This window comes from Symphalangus syndactylus, chromosome 8 (genome assembly GCF_028878055.3).
Source record: "Symphalangus syndactylus isolate Jambi chromosome 8, NHGRI_mSymSyn1-v2.1_pri, whole genome shotgun sequence".
In the NCBI taxonomy this organism is placed as follows: Eukaryota; Metazoa; Chordata; class Mammalia; order Primates; family Hylobatidae; genus Symphalangus; species Symphalangus syndactylus.
This window is the reverse complement of record NC_072430.2, coordinates 43,794,289-43,813,518: the sequence shown is the minus strand read 5'-3', so window position 1 is coordinate 43,813,518 and position 19,230 is coordinate 43,794,289. Positions and strand designations below refer to the sequence as shown.

Sequence of the window (19,230 nt, the reverse complement as noted above, 5' to 3'; positions counted from 1 at the left end):
GAACTCCTGACCTTGTGATCTGCCCACCTTGGCCTCTCAAAGTGCTGGGATTACAGGCGTGAGCCACTGCACCTGGCCAGCTTATCCTTTTTTAAAAAAACTTAAATACTAGGATATTGAGATTATTGAAAATGCTTTTGGTGCTTCAGTTTTGAATTTATACTTAAAGCAGTTTTTGAAGTTTAAGATCTCATTACTTCTAAGTAATAGATTTACTAGTAATCAAAATTGCTTCAAAATACCGTAATCCTCATTGCCGTAAACTCCTACGGGGCAGGTATGGAGTTTTATAAAGAGGCAATGTAGTGTACTCTGTGAATTCCGACTCCTTGCTTGCCAGATGTGGCCTTAAGCAAGTAAACTTCTGTGTGCCACATTGTTTTCGTCTGTAAAAGGATAAAGTGAATATAATAAATTAGTTTGTTAAGCCTTAGTTTAATAATGTCTGTCTCTAAGTTTTACATATAAGTAGATAGTGTCTTTCTTGTTTTATTTATTTATTTTTTATTTTCATTTTTTGAGACGGAGTCTCGCCTGTTGCCCAGGCTGGAGTGCAGTGGCGCAATCTCGGCTCACTGCAAGCTCCGCCTCCCAGGTTCACGCCATTCTCCTGCCTCAGCCTCTTTGAGTAGCTGGGACTACAGGTGCCTGCCACCACGCCCGGCTAATTTTTTGTATTTTTAGTAGAGACGGGGTTTCACTGTGGTCTCGATCTCCTGACCTCGTGATCCGCCCGCCTTGGCCTCCCAAAGTGTTGGGATTACAAGCGTGAGCCACCGCGCCTGGCATGTCTTTCTTGTTTAGTGAATAATCATTCTTATTATTTAATAGTATCTCTACTAAATTTATTCTGTAAGATCATACTAATCTTGTTTAGTGCATGGCAATCACTTCTGCTCGTATTTAACCTATAAGCGTAATATAGTTTATTTATATACCATTTATTTATTTTATTTTATTTTTTGAGATGGAGTCTTGCTCTGTCACCCAGGCTGCAGTACAGTGGCACAATCTTGGTTCACTGCAACCTCTGCCTCCCAGGTTCAAGCGATTCTCCTGCCTCAGCCTCCTTAGTAGCTGGGATTACAGGCACGAGCCACCACGCCCAGCTAATTTTTGTATATTTAGTACAGACAGGGTTTCACCATGTTGGCCAGGCTGGTCTCGGACTCCTGGCCTCAAGTGATCTGTCTGCCTCGGCCTCCCATAGTGCTGGGATTACAGGTGTGAGCCACCGCGTCCAGCCTACTTACCTTTTATTTTTGCTTGCATTACCCTTTCTTTGCCTTGTTTCATTTGGCTAAGACTGTCTTGTTTACTTGTTTTGTTTCTGAGGGATTATATGAGAGTTCTATGGGTTTTTCCATAATGGAGTGTACTTTTATTATTTTATTATTTGTTTTTTTGAGACAGGGTCTCACTCTGTCACTCAGGCTGGAGTGTAGTGATGCAGTCACTTGGCTCCAGTGAACCTTCCACCTCAGCCTCCTGAGTAGCTGGAACCACAGGCACCCACCACCCACACCTAGCCAATTTTTTTTTGTATTTTTAGTAGAAACAGGGTTTCACCATGTTGGCCAGGCTAGTCACGAACTCCTGGCCTCAAGTAATATGCCCATCTCAGCCCCCCACAGTGCTGGGATTACAGGCATGAGCCACCGAGCCTGGCCTCATTCAATTTATTGACTACTTCACTGAAAGTGAACTTGTGTGGATACTCAAAAAGTACAGTTTGTACTGAATACATATTGTTTTTGCGTCATACTAAAGCTGAACAGTTCTAAAGTGAACTGTCATCGGGGACTGTCTGTATTGTGAAATCCTAATTTTGTCCATATTAAAAGACAGGAACAGGGCTGGTCGTGGTGGCTCACACCTGTAATTCTAGCACTTTGGGAGGCTGAGGTGGGTGGGTCACTTGTGGTCAGGAGTTTGAGACCAGCCTGGCCAACATGGTGAAACCCAGTCTCTACTAAAAATACAAAACTTAGTTAGACATGGTGGTGCACACCTGTAATCCCAGCTATTCGGGGGGCTGAGACACGAGAATTGCTTAAACCAAGGAGGTAGAGGTTCCAGTGAGCGAGATCGTGCCACTACATTGCAGCCTGGGTGACAGAGCAAGACTGTGTCTCAAAATAAAGACAGGAACAAAGGTATCGATAACTCTTTAAGTATAGATTAAATTACCACAAAAATCTAGTTTTAAAAAATATTTTTTTAAAAAACAGAGTCTCACTCTGTTGCCCAGGCTGAGTACAGTGACGAGATCTTGGCTCACTGCAGCCTCTAATTCCTGGACTCAAGCAATCCCCCCACCTCAGCCTCCTGAGCAGTTGGGACTACAGATGCATCCCACCTGCACCCAGCTAATTCGTTTTTTGTAGAGATAGTGTCTTGCTATGTTGCCCAGGCTGGAGACTGATCTGTAACTCCTGGCCTTAAGCTCTTTATTTTTTAAGCAAATTTGCACTATGTTTTCAATTAATATGAATTTGCATTTCGCTGATCTCATGCTAGCTGACAATGGGCTGAAGGTGAGGGGATGAGAAAGGTATACATGGTATATAAAAGCATGTATGATAGGCCGGGCGCGGTGGCTCAAGCCTGTAATCCCAGCACTTTGGGAGGCCGAGGCGGGCGGATCACGAGGTCAGGAGATCGAGACCATCCTGGCTAACACGGTGAAACCCCGTCTCTACTAAAAAAAAAATACAAAAAATTAGCCGGGCGTGGTGGCGGGCGCCTGTAATCCCAGCTACTCGGGAGGCTGAGGCAGGAGAATGGCGTGAACCCGGGAGGCGGAGCTTGCAGTGAGCCGAGATCACGCCAGTGCACTCTAGCCTGGCGGACAGAGAAAGACTCCGTCTCAAAAAAAAAATAAATAAAAAAAATAAAAAAAAAAATAAAAAAAAAATAAAAGCATGTATGATAAAGTGGAACGTCACCTTGGTTAAAAATGTGTCATGATTTGAATGATACAAATATAAGTAGTTAAGGGTTATTTTGAACTTGATACTTTTGCTAGAGGAAAAATTATGCATTTTGATGAAAAATCATTAGAAGAAAAAAATGGAATATTTAGAGGAAAGAGTATCCTGATGTTAAAAGTGAAAATGAAATAGGACATGGAGAAAATTTCTTTATGTAAATGTGTACATGGTAATGTATTAATTAGTGTTAGGTATGTACATGGATTTTTGCCTTCTATATTTCTGAAAACCTTCTGTGAAAAGGAAAAGTTGAAATCATAAAGAATTGGCTGATGGAAATTAAGGTAGATAGGCAAATGGGAATGTGGCCCCCCCAGGAGGGTGAGCTCTGAGAGACACAGTCGTCCCTGTAAATAAGACTGCGCCAAGATCAAAGGAGAGGCCTGAGGCTGGGAGTTAGGAGTCAGCCATTCTGTTTTTTTTTTTTTTTTTTTTTTTGAGACGGAGTCTCGCCTCACTCTGTAGCTCAGGCTGGAGTGCAGTGGCACCATCTCGGCTCACTGCAACCTCCACCTCCTGGGTTCAAGCGATTCTCCTGAGTAGCTGGGATTACAGGTGCGCACCACCACACCTGGCTAATTTTTGTATTTTTAGTAGAGACGGGGTTTCACCATGTTGGTCAGGCTGGTTTCGAACTCCTGACCTCATGATCTGCCCGCCTTGGCCTCCCAAAGTGCTGAGATTACAGGCATGAGCCACCGCTCCCGGCTGAGTCTGCAATTTCTTGCCAGCTCTACCCAGTTGTGTCATCTTAAGCAAGTCACTGAACTTCTCTGGATTAAGCCCTTCTCCTTTTGTAAAATAAGCATGTTATCTGTTCATCCTGGCTTGGGCATTGTGATAAGGATAAGATGAGATTATAGAATTTTGCAAAATTAAAAGTGCTAGACAAATGATTATATGAAAATATAAAGATTAGGTTGAATTTGGTCAGCATAGAAAAAGGAATGTTGAGAACATTGCTTAAGATTACTCAGCTCCCTTTGCTGGAAATCAGAAGTCATTAAGTATCTTTGTGGTTGAAAATGTTTGGTGTCTCAGGCGGTTCTACTTATTGCTAAAGAGGTCTACCTTGAGCTTATAGTAAACTTGTCAATTAGTTGAAGGTCGTGACAAATTAATACATTCCTGGTTTACAAATTGGTCTTAAAAGTATTTGATTGGTTTAAATGAATTTACTAGGATTTAACTAACAATGGATGACCTGGTGAAATCCTATTTCAGACCTAATCTGGGAGCCTGCAAGGGACAACAGCCTTTGAGGTCCTTAAACAGCTTGGCCTGGAGGAGAACACATGAAAGAAAGGTTTGTTTCTGCTTAATGTAATCTATGAAAGTGTTTTTTATAACAGTATAATTGTAGTGCACAAAGTTCTGTTTTTCTTTCCCTTTTCAGAACCTCAAGAGGCTTTGTTTTCTGTGAAACAGTATTTCTATACAGTTGCTCCAATGACAGAGTTACCTGCACCGTTGTCCTACTTCCAGAATGCACAGATGTCGGAGGACAACCACCTGAGCAATACTGTACGTAGCCAGGTACAGTGTCAGTCTCTGAAACTGCCTTTGCCAGACTGGATTCACTTATCATCTCCCCTCACCTCTAAGAAATGCTGAGGGGGCTGAGCAGGCTTTCTTTGCTTTACCAAATTTATAATATATTTGTTGAACTTCAGCTGATTGCTGGGGGACACAGGGCTGTTTAACACATAGGTGTTGATACAGTTCCTACCTAACTCACATATCACCACCTCAGTTGAAGCCTTCTCCAGGTTCCCAAGGTGTGCAGCACCTCATAGTTCATGTTGTTTATTATTTTACCTATCTTGCCCTGATTCTTCTATGGCTGAGTCCATTTTATTTACTGTATTCAGTACCTAACAGTTCCTGTTAGTGCTCAGTAAATATTCATTATGATTGTACAGTGCAAAGATAAGTGTAGAAGTTCTAAGAGTTCAAAGGAGGGATTCAGGAAAAGAATGTAATCTGTGCTGTCGGACAAAGAGACTCCCCACCAGCTACATACACAGACATGAAATCTGACTGCAACTCTACTAGCTAATCATCACAAAGTGAGAGCAGAGGCCAGGTATGGTGGCTCATGCCTGTAATCCCAGCACTTTGGGAGGCTGAGGCGGGTGGGTCACCTGAGGTTAGGAGTTCAATACCAGCTTGGCCAACATGGAGAAACCCCATCTCTACTAACAATACAAAAATTAGCCAGGCTTAGTGGCCGTTGCCTGTAATCCCAGCTACTTGGGAGGCTGAGCCAGGAGAATCGCTGGAACCCGGGAGGTGGAGGTTACAGTGAACTGAGATCGCGCCATTGCACTCGAGCCTGGGCGATGAGCGAAACTCCATCTCAAAAATAAATAAATAAATAATAAATAAATAGAGAAAGAAAAGAAAAGAGAGAGAGCATGGATGTCCTGTGAGACAGTTGGAGTATCTATAGGATTTTTAGAGGTGGAACCAGAATAGAGGAAAACACAAGGCCAACTATAAGCTATCCAGTTGCACTAGGTGTGGGGTCAGATTTTCCTCTGTTAGGACCAGAAAGCAGAGCTAGGAACAGTGGTGGAAGTTAACAGGCAATAAGGTCTGGATCACTAAAAAGAACTTTCTCATAACCTGGCATGGTGGCGCATGCCTGTAGTCCCAGCTACTCAGGAACTCAGGAAGCTGAGGTACGAGGATTGCTTGTCTAAGAGTTTGAGTCCAGCATGGGCAACATAGAGAAGTTCTGTATTTTTTTTTTTTTTAATTTTCCCACAGTTATGGTACATCTGGGCTGCCTTGTAGGCTTGTGTGTACTTTTCACTACAAACAGTCACAAAAGGCTGGAAGGCCACTCTAGCAAGATCTGTAGAGGATTAGTCCGTGAATTCAGCAGTTGAACTAGAGCACTGAATGGCCTGGAACTTCCTTTTACACTCAGAAGATTTAGGATTCTTCACTTTTCCCATCAGTAAAATTAGATAATTTACTAGATAATTTGAAAATTCTTTCCGAGCTGGGAAGTTTTGATGTGCCCAGAAGCTAGGATAGCCAGTTGTCCCAGTTTGTCTAAAACTAGAAGTTTTAGAACATAGGACTTTCAGTTTTAAAATTGGGACAGTCCTGAGCAATAGGATCAAGTCACTTACCTACCAGAGTATAATCAAATTGAAATAATTTTGGATCTGACTAACCAAGTCTTATTCAATTAGTTGACTTTCTTGTTTAACTTCGAGTACTATTACAGTTCTATATAGTTATAGTTCAAATAGAAGATAACATCTAAAGCATTTCTTGTTCCAAAGGTTAAATCTTGCCTTTAGCTTCATTTCTTCAACTCTAAGCAAATACTGTGACGAGCTGCTATAGCCTGGAAAATAGTTTTCCTTTTGTGGGCTGCTGTGCATAATCTCATTCATAGTAAAGGGATTTGAAGTTTGACGATAGAATAGTCAGAAAGCTGAAGTTGTGTTTGTTTTTTTAGCCCAAATATTTATTTCTCAAGTTTTTGTTGTGAAATGTTTCAAGCACATACAGAAAGTATGGCACGTAATGTAATAGGCACCCATGTACCTATCACCCAACTTTATTAAACCTTAACATCTTATTTGCTGTTTTTTTGATAAGCTTTTTTTGCTTCTATTGCTTATTGTCCTACACTAAATGAAATCCTAACTAAACAAAACAAGATTTTGCATTTAATTTGAAAAGAGACTAGTTAATATGACAAAAAACTGCAGATAAAATTGAAGTGCCCCTCCCCCAATCCTTTTCCTCTTTTCTCAGGATAGTTACTGTCCTGAATTGGGTATTTATCATGTTTAATAAAATTGAGTATTAGGCTTACTATAATATTTATGTACATGAATCATATAATACACTTGGCATGTTTTAAAACTTTAGGCTGGGCGTGGTGGCTTACGCCTATAATCCCAGCACTTTGGGAGGCTGAGGCTGGTGGATCACAAGGTCAGGAGTTCAAGACCAGCCTGGCCAACATGGTGAAACCCTGTCTCTACTAAAAAAAAATACAAAATTTAGCTAGGCGTGATGTCAGGGGCCTGTAATCCCAGCTACTCCAGAAACTGAGGCAGAGAATTGCTTGAACTCTGGAGGTAGAGGTTGCAGTGAGCCAGGATTGCACCACTGCACTCCAGCCTGGGCAACAGAGTGAGACTCCGTCTCAAAAATAAATAAATAAATAAATAAAAAAAGCCGGGTGTGGTGGCTCATGCCTGTAATCCCAGCACTTTGGGAGACTGAGGAGGGCGGATCACGAGGTCAAGAGACTGAGACCATCCTGGTCAACATGGTGAAACCCCGTCTCTACTAAAAAAATACAAAAATTGGCTGGGCGTGGTGACAGGCGCCTGTAGTCCCAGCTACTTGGGAGGCTGAGGCAGGAGAATGGCGTGAACCTGGGAGGCGGAGCTTGCAGTGAGCCGAGATTGCACCACTGCACTCCAGCCTGGGCAACAGAACGAGACTCCATCTAGAAAAAAAAAAAAAAAAAAAAACTTTATATAGTTTGTGTCTGAAAGTTGAAGAGAATTTCCACATATATGTTAGTATATGTTGCAAAAGAGACATTCCTATGTAGAATTTTGGGCATTCATGTATATGTAGATGCATGTAGCTCTAGCATTCGTTTTCTCTTGTGAATATATAAAAATAATTCTGTTTACAAACATTTGATAGGTTCCAGTTTTTCACAATAACTGACAGTGCTGCAGTGACATACTCATTCATTAGTCTGTGTGCACTTGTGTGAGTTTCTCAAAGATAGTTGCTGTGATTGAATATATGGATCTTAGAACTATTTTAGAGATTGCTAGAATTCTTCCAAAGTGGTTATGCATCAAGACTATATTGCAGGCCAGGCATGGTGGTTCACGGCTGTATTACATCTATCTCGGAAAAATAAGAGAAGAAAAGCATGGGTGATATTGGTGATTTCCCCCTTTCATTTTCTAAATGTTCTATAATACAGTTATTTAATAATTTAAAAAGCTATTTTGAAAAAGTAATCTCACTCTGTCACCCAAGCTGGAGTGCAGTGGTGCAATCTCAACTCACTGCAACCTCGACCTCCTTGAGACCAGGATGGTCTCAAGTGATCCTGCCACCTCAGCCTCCCAAGTAGCTGGGACCACAGGCTCATGCCACCACACCCAGCTAATTTTTTGTATTTTTGGCAGAAATGAGGTTTCACCATGTTGCGCAGTCTGGTCCCAAACTCCTGAGCTCAAGTGATCCACCTGTCTTGGCCTCCCAAAGTGCTGGGATTACAGGTGTGAGCTACTGTGCCCAACCTAAAATATTTTATTTATATATATATATATATTTTTTTTTTTTTTTTGAGACAGAGTCTCGCTCTGTTGCCCAGGCTGGAGTGCAGTGGCACGATCTCGGCTCACTGCAAGCTCTGCCTCCCGGGTTCACGCCATTCTCCTGCCTCAGCCTCCCAAGTAGCTGGGGCTACAGGTGCCCACCACCACGCCTGGCTAATTTTTTACATTTTTAGTAGAGACGTGGTTTCACCATGTTAGCCAGGATGGTGTCAATCTCCTGACCTCGTGATCTGCCCATCTCGGCCTCCCAAGTATTTTTTATATTTTTTAATATGAGGAAAGGTCACAAAAGAATAGTATGCTACCCGAGGAATATCTGCGGAAAGGGATCAGGCATTCGAGGTTTTCTGTGATGACTGACTAAAGTCATGGAGTTAGAACAGCTGATACAAAAGAAACCAAAAAAGGCTGGGCATGGTGGCTCACACATGTAATCCCAGCACTTTGGGAGGCCGAGGCAGGCAGATCACTTGAGCTCAGGAGTTTGAGACCAGCCTGGCCAACATGGTGAAACCCCATTTCTACTTGAAAAAAAAAAAGTCAATGGGTGTGATGGCATGCACCTGTAGTCCCAGCTACTCAGGAGACTGAAGCACGAGAATTGCTTGAACCCAGGACTCAGAGGTTGCAGTGAGCTGAGATCGTGCCAGTGCACTCCAGTGCAGTGTGACAGTGAAACTGTCTCAAAAAAAGAAAAAAAACCACAAAAGCTGGTTAGCATGAGATCTTTGAGAGCATTCTTACATTCTTATTGGTAATTGGAGTTTATATTATGCCCTTGTCATCAATAAAAGCTTCGGTTATGTTTCTTTCTTTTTTTTTTTTTTTTTTTTTTTGAGACGGAGTCTCGCTCTGTCGCCCAGGCTGGAGTGCAGTGGCGCAATCTCAGCTCACTGCAAGCTCCGCCTCCCGGGTTCTCGCCATTCTCCTGCCTCAGCCTCTCCGAGTAGCTGGGACTACAGGCGCCCACCACCACGCCCGGCTAATTTTTTTTTTTTTTTTTTTTGAGACGGAGTCTCGCTCTGTCGCCCAGGCTGGAGTGCAGTGGCGCAATCTTGGCTCATTGCAAGCTCTGCCTCCCGGGTTCACAGCATTCTCCTGCCTCAGCCTCTCCGAGTAGCTGGGACTACAGGCGCCCGCCACCACGCCCGGCTAATTTTTTTTGTATTTTTAGTAGAGACAGGGTTTCACCGTGGTCTCGATCTCCTGACCTTGTGATCCGCCTGCCTCGGCCTCCCAAAGTGCTAGGATTACAAGCGTGAGCCACCACGCCCGGCCGCTTCGGTTATGTTTCTTAGTCTCCATTTGAGAAAAGAAATATTCACTGGGCATGGTGGCTCACACTTGTAATCCCAGCACTTTGGAAGGCCAAGGTGGGCGGATTACTTGAGGCCAAGAGTTCCAGACCAGCCTGGCCATCATGGTGAAACCCTGTCTCTATTAAAAATACAAAAATTAGCCAGGCGTGATGGTGCGCCCTTGTAATCCCAGCTACTTGGGAGGCTGAGTCAGGAGGATTGCTTTCAAGGTTCACCTGGGAGGTCAAAGCTGCATTTAGCCGAGATCACACCATTGTACTCCAGCCTAGGTGACAAAGTGAGACCCTGTCTCAAATAAATACATAAAAATAAACAAAAAGCAAACCTATAAGCTATTTAAAGGACCTTGAGGAGAAAAAAAATGAATGGAATGGGTGATCTACATTTAAATAGAATCTGCAGCTCCAGTTAGCCTTTGACAGTGTTATTGTGTCATTATAGTTATGAATTTGTTTTCTCAGTTGTGTTAAAGTGGAGTAAGGCAAAAAATAACTTAAAATCTCAACGACCTCCAGAGAAACATGCTAGCTTTTGCATGAGTAAAATCTCTTAGGCACAAATCTTAATAATATGTTAAGAAACTTTAGGCTTAAGCCTAACATAACAGCCCCATAAATGTTCAGTATTATCTCTAACCAGTTACGTCAACTGTTTGTGGAAATGACAGCCTTTCTTGGCATTAGAGGAATGGTTAAACCTCTGACTCCAGGGAATCACAAAGCTTGGTCAGATGCTGAATGGAATTATGTGTGTTGTTGGAAACATGTTCCCTATGATTAATAAATGTTTTCAAGTTTTCCATTTAACTTGCCAGTTCTTTGGTTAAGCCACTCTTCTAGTCCTGTCCTACAGAGCAGGCTTAGAGCCCCACATTTCTCGTTGTAGAAATTCAAACAATATTCATTAAGTCTTTTTTTTTTTGCCCATTAAGTCTTAAAGGATTAATACATTCCCTTTCCTTTTTTTTTTTGAAACGGAGCCTCCCTCTGTTGCCCAGGCTGGAGTTCAGTTGTGCGATCTCGGCTCACTGCAGCCTCCGCCTCCCAGGTTCAAGTGATTCTCCTGCCTTAGTCTCCCGAGTAGTTGGGATTAACAGGGTTGTGCCACCACACCTGGCTAACTTTAGTATTTTAGATAGAGATGGGGTTTTACCATGTTGGTCAGGCTGGTCTCGAACTCCTGACCTCAAGTGATCTGCCCACCTAGGCCTCTCAAAGTGTTGGGATTACAGGCATGAACCACCGTGCCTGCCAATACATTTTGCTTACAAATATTAATTATTGAAAAAATGTATTTTAAGTAAATATTCAGACTATAAATATATCAGCATAATTGAATACTTTATAACCACGTAGGCATGTTAACTGCTTACATGTGTGCATGAAATATTAAGGGAAAAGGGTAGAATATTTGTAAACACATAACTATGTATACATGTATGTATATATTGAAAAACATTAGGATTTGGGGTGTTGTAAAAATAAGTTTCTGTTTTCTTTATAAAATTACCTAAGTTCATATTCAGCTACACACAATTATAAACTTTATTGCAGAGCTAGGTGTGGTGGCTCATGTCTGTATTCCTAGTACTTTGGGAGGCTGAGGCAGGAGGATCCCTTGAGGCCAGGAGTTTGAGACTAGCTTGGGTAACATAGCACGATCTTGTCTCTACAAAAAAGAAAAATGTGAAAATTAGTGGGGTGAGGTAGTGTGCTTCTGTGGTCCCAGCTACTTGGGAAGCTGAGGCAGGAGGATTGCTTGAGACTAGGAGGTCGAGGCTGCAGTGAGCTGTAATCATGTCACTGTACTTCAACCTGGGCAACAAAGTGAGACCCTGCTTCAAAAAAAGAAAAAAATGTGTGGCAAAAACTGCCATGAACAAAGTCCAAAACAAACTAGGACAAAGGCTTGAAATATATGACAGATATATCCCAATATACATAGAATTCTTATGAAATTAAAAAGAACATTAACAACTAACTCAGGGCCGGGCACGGTGGCTCACACTTGTAATCCCAGCACTTTGGGAGGCCGAGGCGGGCGGATCACGAGGCCAGGAGATCGAGACCACGGTGAAACCCCGTCTCTACTAAAAATACAAAAAATTAGCTGGGCGTGGTGGCGGGCGCCTGTAGTCCCAGCTACTCGGAGAGGCTGAGGCAGGAGAATGGCGTGAACCCGGGAGGCGGAGTGGAGCTTGCAGTGAGCTGAGACTCCGCCACTGCACTCCAGCCTGGGCGACAGAGCGAGACTCTGTCTCAAAAAAAAAAAAACAAAAACAACCAAAAAAACCAACTAACTCAGTAGCAAAGGTTACAAGCAGTATTTATGAAGTAAGAAATAGAAATGGCAATAAATATATGAAAAGCCTAGTTGATCAGCCTTACTAATAGAGATAAAAATTAAAACTTCACTTCTTACCTATTAGTGAGTTAAAATTGATACACTGCTGCTGAGGTTGTAGTGAAGTAGGCTTTCTTGTATGCTGTGTTCTTTGGAGTTAAGTTAGTATTTATTTGGAGGCAAGCTGTTAATTGAATCTACAGATACACATGCCTTTTGGAAATAATTTAGCAATTAAGTCTAACCTAATCTAATCTCACCTAGCATTTCACTTCTGGAAGTTTATCCTATAAAAATATTACCAGAGAAGTGCCAAGAATTTTTATTGAAGTTTTATTTATAACAGTGAAAAGGTGGCAGTAATCTCAATCTTTATCATTAATTGCTTAAGGTTTACCCAGTTAGTAGTGTAAAGGTACTGGTTAACAGTAGGGTCTCTTGACTAAACAGTTGGACTTTGAATCTCCATTCTGGAACTTCTTAGCCCTGTGATCTTTGGCAAATTAACTGGCCTCACTAAACTTCAGTTTCTTTATCTGTTAAATGAAGTTTATAGCAATTAACCTAGAGTTTTATTTAAATCAAATGAGATAACCTGAATGATTAGTACACTACCTAGCACATACTTGTTCAATAAATATTAACATTTCTTATTAAAATTGCCATATTTAAGAATGAGGTATATTTATATGTCTAGCATAGAATCAAATATATATTATCATTATTATTTTTTTTTTTTGAGACAGGGTCTCCTTCTGTCACCCAGGCTAGAGTATAGTGGTGTGATCATAGCTCACTGCAGCCTCTAAGTCCTGTGCTCAAGTGATTCTCCCATCTCAGCCTTGTGAATAGCTGGGAGTACAGGTGTGTGCCACCATGCCTGGCTACTTTTTTTTGCTGTTTGTTTCACTTTTTTTGTAGAGCTGGGGTCTCGCTATGTTGCCCAGGCTGGTCTTGAACTCCTGGGCTCAAGCGATTCTCCTGTCTCGGCCTCCTGAAGCATACAGATTTTTTAGGGCAGTGAAACTATTCTGTATGATATTGTAATCATGGAAACCTGTCATTGTCTGTTTATACAAACCCATAGACTGTATAACACCAAAAGTGAATCAAGATAAACTGTGGACTGTCAATGTAGGTTCATCTGTTGTAACAGTTTACCACAGTGGTGCAGGATGTTGATAGAGAGAGGCTGTTGGAGGGGGTATGTGGGAACTCTCTGTACTTTCTGCTCAATTTTGCTGTGGATCTAAGTCTGCATTTAAAAATATTTTATGGCGTGGTGGCTCATACTTGTAACCCTAGCACTTTGGAAGGCTGAGGCGGGTGGATCACTTGAGCTCAGGAGTTTGAGACCAGCCTGGGCAATGTGGTGAAACCACATCTCTATGGAAAAAAAAAAAAAAAAAGTAAATAATACTAATAGTAATTAACTGGGTGTGGTGGCATGTGCCTATAGTCCCAGGTACTTGGGAGGCTGAGGTGGAAGGATGACTTGAGCCTGTGAAGTGGAGGTTGCAGTGAGCAGTGGTCATGCCACTGCACTCTAGCCTGGGCAACACAGCCAGACTCGGTCTCAATAATAATAATAAAAAATAAATAATATAAATAAAAATAAGAATATTTTGAAAGAAGTGAGCTATCAAGCCACAAATGCAAAAGGCTTCAAGTTCTTATCTTTTAGAAATACATACTAAAATATTTATGAAGGAAATGATATATCTAAGATTTGCCTCAAAATAATACTGGAGTGGCAAAGTGAGCGGGGGAGTAGATGAAACAAGATTAGCATGAGTTCATAATTATTGAAGTTGAATAAATTGCACATGGGCTTCATTGTACATTTCTGAAGAGTATTTGTTTAAATTTTTTCCATAATAAAAAGTTTTGTTTTGTTTTGTTTTTTGAGATGGAGTCTCGGTCTGTTGCCCAGGCTGGAGTGCAGTGGCACGATCTTGGCTCACTGCAAGCTCCGCCTCCCAGGTTCACGCCATTCTCCTGCCTCAGCCTCCCGAGTAGCTGGGACTACAGGCGCCCACCACCACGCCCAGCTAATTTTTTGTATTTTTAGTAGAGATGGGGTTTCACCATGTTAGCCAGGATGATCTCGATCTCCTGACCTTGTGATCCGCCTGCCTCGGACTCCCAAAGTGCTGGGATTACAGGCATGAGCCACCGCGCCTGGCCTTTTTTTAAAAATAGCCTTACAGGTAATACCATGCTTAAGTCATCATTCTCGTATTTAGCTACCAAGATTTTTCCTTTTGGAAATCCCTCAGTATTCTAGTACCACTTTCCTCTCATTTGACACTTTTCAAAGCACCTACACACTCCCTTGAGAAAGATACTTTTTGTGTGTGTGTGTGATGGAGTTTCACTCTTGTTGCCCAGGCTGGAGTGCAGTGGCATGATCTTGGCTCACTGCAACCTCTGCCACCTGGGTTCAAGCGACTCTCCTGCCTCAGCCTCCTGAGTAGCTGGGATTACAGGCATGCGCCACCACACCCGGCTAATTTTTTTTTTTTTTTTTTTTTTAGTACAGATGGGGTTTCACCATGTTGGCCAGGCTGGTCTCAAACTCCTGACCTCAGATGATCCGCCTGCCTCGATCTCCCAAAGTGCTGGGATTACAGGCGTGAGCCACCACGCCCAGCCCAAGAAAGATACATTTTTAACAACAGCTTTATTGTGGTATAATTGACGTAAAATGTACATATTTAAAGTATACAGTGTGATAAGTTTTGATATATATGTATACTCTTGAAACCACCACCACAGTTAATGAATATGTCCATTACCTCCAGAAGTTTCTTCATGTTTTGTTGTAATCTCTCCTTCTCCTCCCTGATTCCTCCCCATCCTCAGGCAACCATGTTTTGTCACCGCACCCAGCCATTTACTATTATGATACTGTTTTATATAAATAGTATCATACAGGCCGGGCACGGTGGCTCATGCCTGTAATCCCAGCACTTTGGGAGGTCGAGGTGGGCGATGACTTGAGGCCACCTGGCCAACATGAAACCCCTTCTCTACTAAAAATGCAAAAATTAGCCAGGGGTGGTGGCGTGCACCTGTAATCTCAGCTCCTCAGGAGGCTGAGACATGAGGACTGCTTGAACCCAGGAGGCAGAGGTTGCAGTGAGCTGAGATCGTGCCACTGCACTCTAGCCTGGGCAACAGAGTGAGTCTCTGTCTAAAAAAAAAAAAAAAAGTCATACAGACTCTTGTCTGGCTTCTTTCTTTCAGCATAATTATTTTGAAATTCGTCAATGTTATGTGGTTCCTTTTTATTGCTGAGTTGTATACCACAGTTTTTGATCTATTTACTTGTTAGTAGATATTTGGATTTTCAGTTCTGAAGCATTACAGATAGTGGCTGTTGCGGATATTCATGTACAGATCTTTGTATGGGCATATGCTTTAATTTATCTTGGTCAAATACCTAGATAGATTATCTAGGAGTCGAATATGATCCGATATGGTAGGTGTATATTTAACGTTTTTTCTATCCATCCGTCTGTCTATCTATCTATCTATCTATTTTTGAGATGGGGTTTCACTTTTGTCGCCGAGGCTGGAATGTAGTGGCGCAATCTTGGCTCACTGCAACCTCTGCCTCCTGGGTTCAAGTGATTCTCCTGTCCCAGCCTCCCCAGTAGCTGGGATTACAGGCGCCTGCCACCACACCCAGCTAATTTTTGTATTTTTAGTAGAGACTAGGTTTCTCCATGTTGGCCAGGCTGGTCTTGAACTCCTGATCTCAAGTGATCTGCCTTGGCCTCCCAAAGTGCTGGGATTACAGGCGTGAGCCACCATACCTGACCAGTTTTTATTTATATTTTTTATAGAAGATGGAGTCTTTCTATGTTTCACAGGCTGGTCTTGAACTCCAGGCCTCAAGTGATCCTCCCGCCTTGGCTTCCCAAAGTGCTGGGATTATAGGCATGAGCCTCTATGCCCAGCCTTATATTTAACTTTTTAAGGTACTACCAAAGAACTTTCCAAACTGGTTGTATAATTTTACATTTCTACCAGCAGTATCAGTTCCAATTCCTCCACATCTTGTCAGTACTTGATACTGTCAGTCTTCTAAATTTTGTAGCTCTTGTAAAAAGGTATATAGTTATATCCACTTTGGTTTTAATTTACATTTCTCTATTGAGTAATGATGTTGAGTATCTTTTCATGTGCTTGTCATCCTGATAACTTCTTTGGTGACTTGTCTGTTCAAATCTCTTGCCCATTTAAAAATTGCTTTCTTAATGGATTTTGAGAATTATTTACATAGTCTGGATACAAGTCCTCTGTAATAGATATAATTTGCAAATGTTTTCTCCCAGACTGTGGCTTTTCTTTTTATTAACAGTGCTTTTTGAAGGGCAGATTTTTTTTTTTTTTTTTTTTTTGAGAGACAGGGTCTTGCACTGTCACCCAGGCTGGAGTATAGTGATGTGATTATAGCTCACTGCAGCCTCAAACTCCTGAGCTCAAAGAATTCTTCTGCCTCGTTCTTCCAAATAGCTAGGACTACAGATGTGTGCCACTGCACCCAGCTAATTCCGTCTGTATTTCATTGATTGTGTTTTTGGTGTCACATCTTAAGAAACTTTGGCCTACCTCAAGTTCTCAGGAGTTTTTTCCTGCATTTTCTTCTGGAAGCTTTATAGTTTCATGTTTTACATTAGGTCTGTGATCCTTTTCAAGTTGTTATACATGGTCCAAGGTATGGATCAAAGTTCATTTTTCTGCATATGGATATTCAATTGTTTCAGCACTGTTTTTTAAAAAAGACTATTTTCTCCATTGAAGTACCTTTGTACATTTGCAAAAATCAGTTGTCCATATATGTGTCAATCTGTTCCATCAGTCATGGGTCAAAGGCTGTTCTCATGGGGAGGCTTTTGAATTTGAAAAACTGAAACTCTGTACTCATTGAACAACTTTATAGCCATTGAACAACTCCCCATTTTCCATTTCTCTCAGCCCGTGGCAATATACTTTCTGTTTCTATAACATTGACTACTTGAGTTTTTTTCTTATTTTTGATGACAAGATCTCACTCTGTCTAGAGTGCAGTGGCATGATCTTGGCTCATGGCAGCCTTCACCTCGTGGGCTCAAGTGGTCTTCCCACCTCAGCCTCCTGAGTAACTGGAACTACAGGTGCACCCCATCATGCCTCGCTAATTTTTTAATTTTTTTGTAGAGACGAGTTCTCACTGTATTGGCCAGGCTGATCTCAAACTCCTGGGCTCAAGTAATCCTCCCACTTTGGCCTCCCAAAATACTGAGATTATGAGTGTGAGCCATCATGCCCAGCTGGCTAGATATTTCATATAAGTGGAATCATACATTATTTCTCTTTTAGTGACTTGCTTATTTTGCTTAGCATAATGTCCTCAAGGTTCATCTATATTGTAGCATGTGACAAGATTTCCTTTTTAAGGGCTGAATAATATTCTGTGTTATGTATATACCACATATCTGTGAGTAGACATTTGGGTTACTTCCACTTCTCGGCTATACTGAATAATGCTATGGTGAAAGTGGCTATGCACATTACCTGTTTGAGGTCTTGTTTGTAATTCAGTTCTTTTTTATGTATACTCATTGGTATATATATAAATGGGATTGCTGGGTCATATGGTAGTTTTATTTTTAATTTTTTGAGGAACCTCCATATTGTTTTCCATGGTGGCTGCACCATTTTACATTCCCACCAACAATGCATAGTGGTTCCAATTTCTTCACAACTTTACCGCCGCTTGTTACTTTCTGTTTTTTGGTAGTGGCCATCCTAATGGGTGTCGTGTTGTTTTGCATTTTTCTAATGATTAGTGATGTTGAGCATCCTTTCCTTTTTTTCCCCCCATATTACACAGATGTAGAGCATCTTTTCATGTGCTTGTTGGCTATTTGTATATCTTCTTTGAAGAAATATCTGTTCAAGTCCTTTGCCCATTAAAAAAAATCTGATGATTTGTTTTTTTCCAATTGTTTAATTGTAGGACTTTTTTTTTTTTTTGAGACTGAGTCTCGCTCTATCACCCATCCTGGAGTGCAGTGGCTCGATCTTGGCTCCCTGCAAGCTCCACCTCCTGGGTTCACGCTATTGTAGGACTTTTTAATGTATTCTGGATATTAATCTCTTACCAGATACATGATTTGCATTTTTTTTTTTTTTTTTTTTTTTTGATACAACGTTTTACTCTGTCACCCAGGCTGGAGTAAAGTGATGCAATCTGGGCTCACTGCAACTTCTGCCTCCCAGGCTCAAGCAGTCCTCCCACCTGAGCCTCCTGAGTAGCTGGAACTATAGGCACTCGCCACCACACCCAGCTAATTTTTGTATTTTTTGTAGAGATGGAGTTTCACCATGTTGCCCAGGCTGGCCTTGAACTCCCAGGCTCAAGCAGTCCACCTGCCTTAGCCTCCCAAACTGCTGGGATTGTAGACGTGAGCCACCGCACCCAGCCTGATTTGCAGATATTTTCTCCAGTTCTGGAGGTTGCCTTTTCACTCTGATGACTGCTTCCTGTGGTGTGTAGAAATTTGGTGTAGACCCATTTGTCTATTTTTGTTTTTGTTCTTTAATTTCTCTTAGCAATATTTTGTTAAGTTTCATTGTACAGGATATTTGGGGATTTGTAAGACTACCCTCAGGTTCAGTAATTTGCTAGAAAGACTCAACTCAGAAAAGGTTTTATACTCAAATTATAGTTTAGTACATTGAAATGATATGGATTAAATTTAGCAACAGAAAAAGACACATAGGGCAGGGTCCAGGAGACACACCAGGCACAAGCTGTCAATAGTCCCCTCCCAGTGGAGTTGTGCACACAGTGCTTAATTTTTCCAGCAACAGTGTATGACAACACACGTGGAATATTGGCAACCAGGGAAGCTGGCTGAGCCTTAGTATCCAGGTCACACATGGCTGACCTCAGTTCTCTGGCTCCTTCAGAGGCCAAGCTGATACTGTGTGACACAAGGCCCTCACCATAGATCACATTGTTAGCAGAAACTTGTTGGCATGACCCAATGCCTCATGTAAATAAGGGAAATTGTTTTTCTTTTTAATTAATTTTTTTTTTTTTTTTTCTTTTTAGGTGGAGTCTCACTCTGTCACCCAGGCTGGAGTGCAGTGGTGTGATCTGAGCTCACAGCAAACTTTGCCTCCCAGGTTCAAGTGATTCTCATGCCTCAGTCTCCCCAGTAGCTGGAATTA

The 19,230-nt window shown here is 41.7% G+C and overlaps 1 protein-coding gene across 6 annotated transcripts in view; it reads left to right on the top strand.

Annotated features, from left to right (window-relative positions):
* Window positions 1-19,230, top strand: part of PSEN1 (presenilin 1) — a 90,490-nt gene that overhangs the window by 8,199 nt on the left and 63,061 nt on the right. For 3 of the 6 annotated variants that reach the window (XM_055288905.2, XM_055288904.2, XM_063644295.1), the window contains exons 2-3: window positions 4,218-4,299; window positions 4,390-4,529. In XM_055288905.2, coding sequence (XP_055144880.1) covers window positions 4,443-4,529 — 87 coding nt within the window. In that variant the 5' untranslated portion in view covers window positions 4,218-4,299; window positions 4,390-4,442. The remainder of the gene's footprint in view (window positions 1-4,217; window positions 4,300-4,389; window positions 4,530-19,230) is intronic. The other 3 variants (XM_063644294.1, XM_055288906.2, XM_063644296.1) reach the window with 1 other exon arrangement.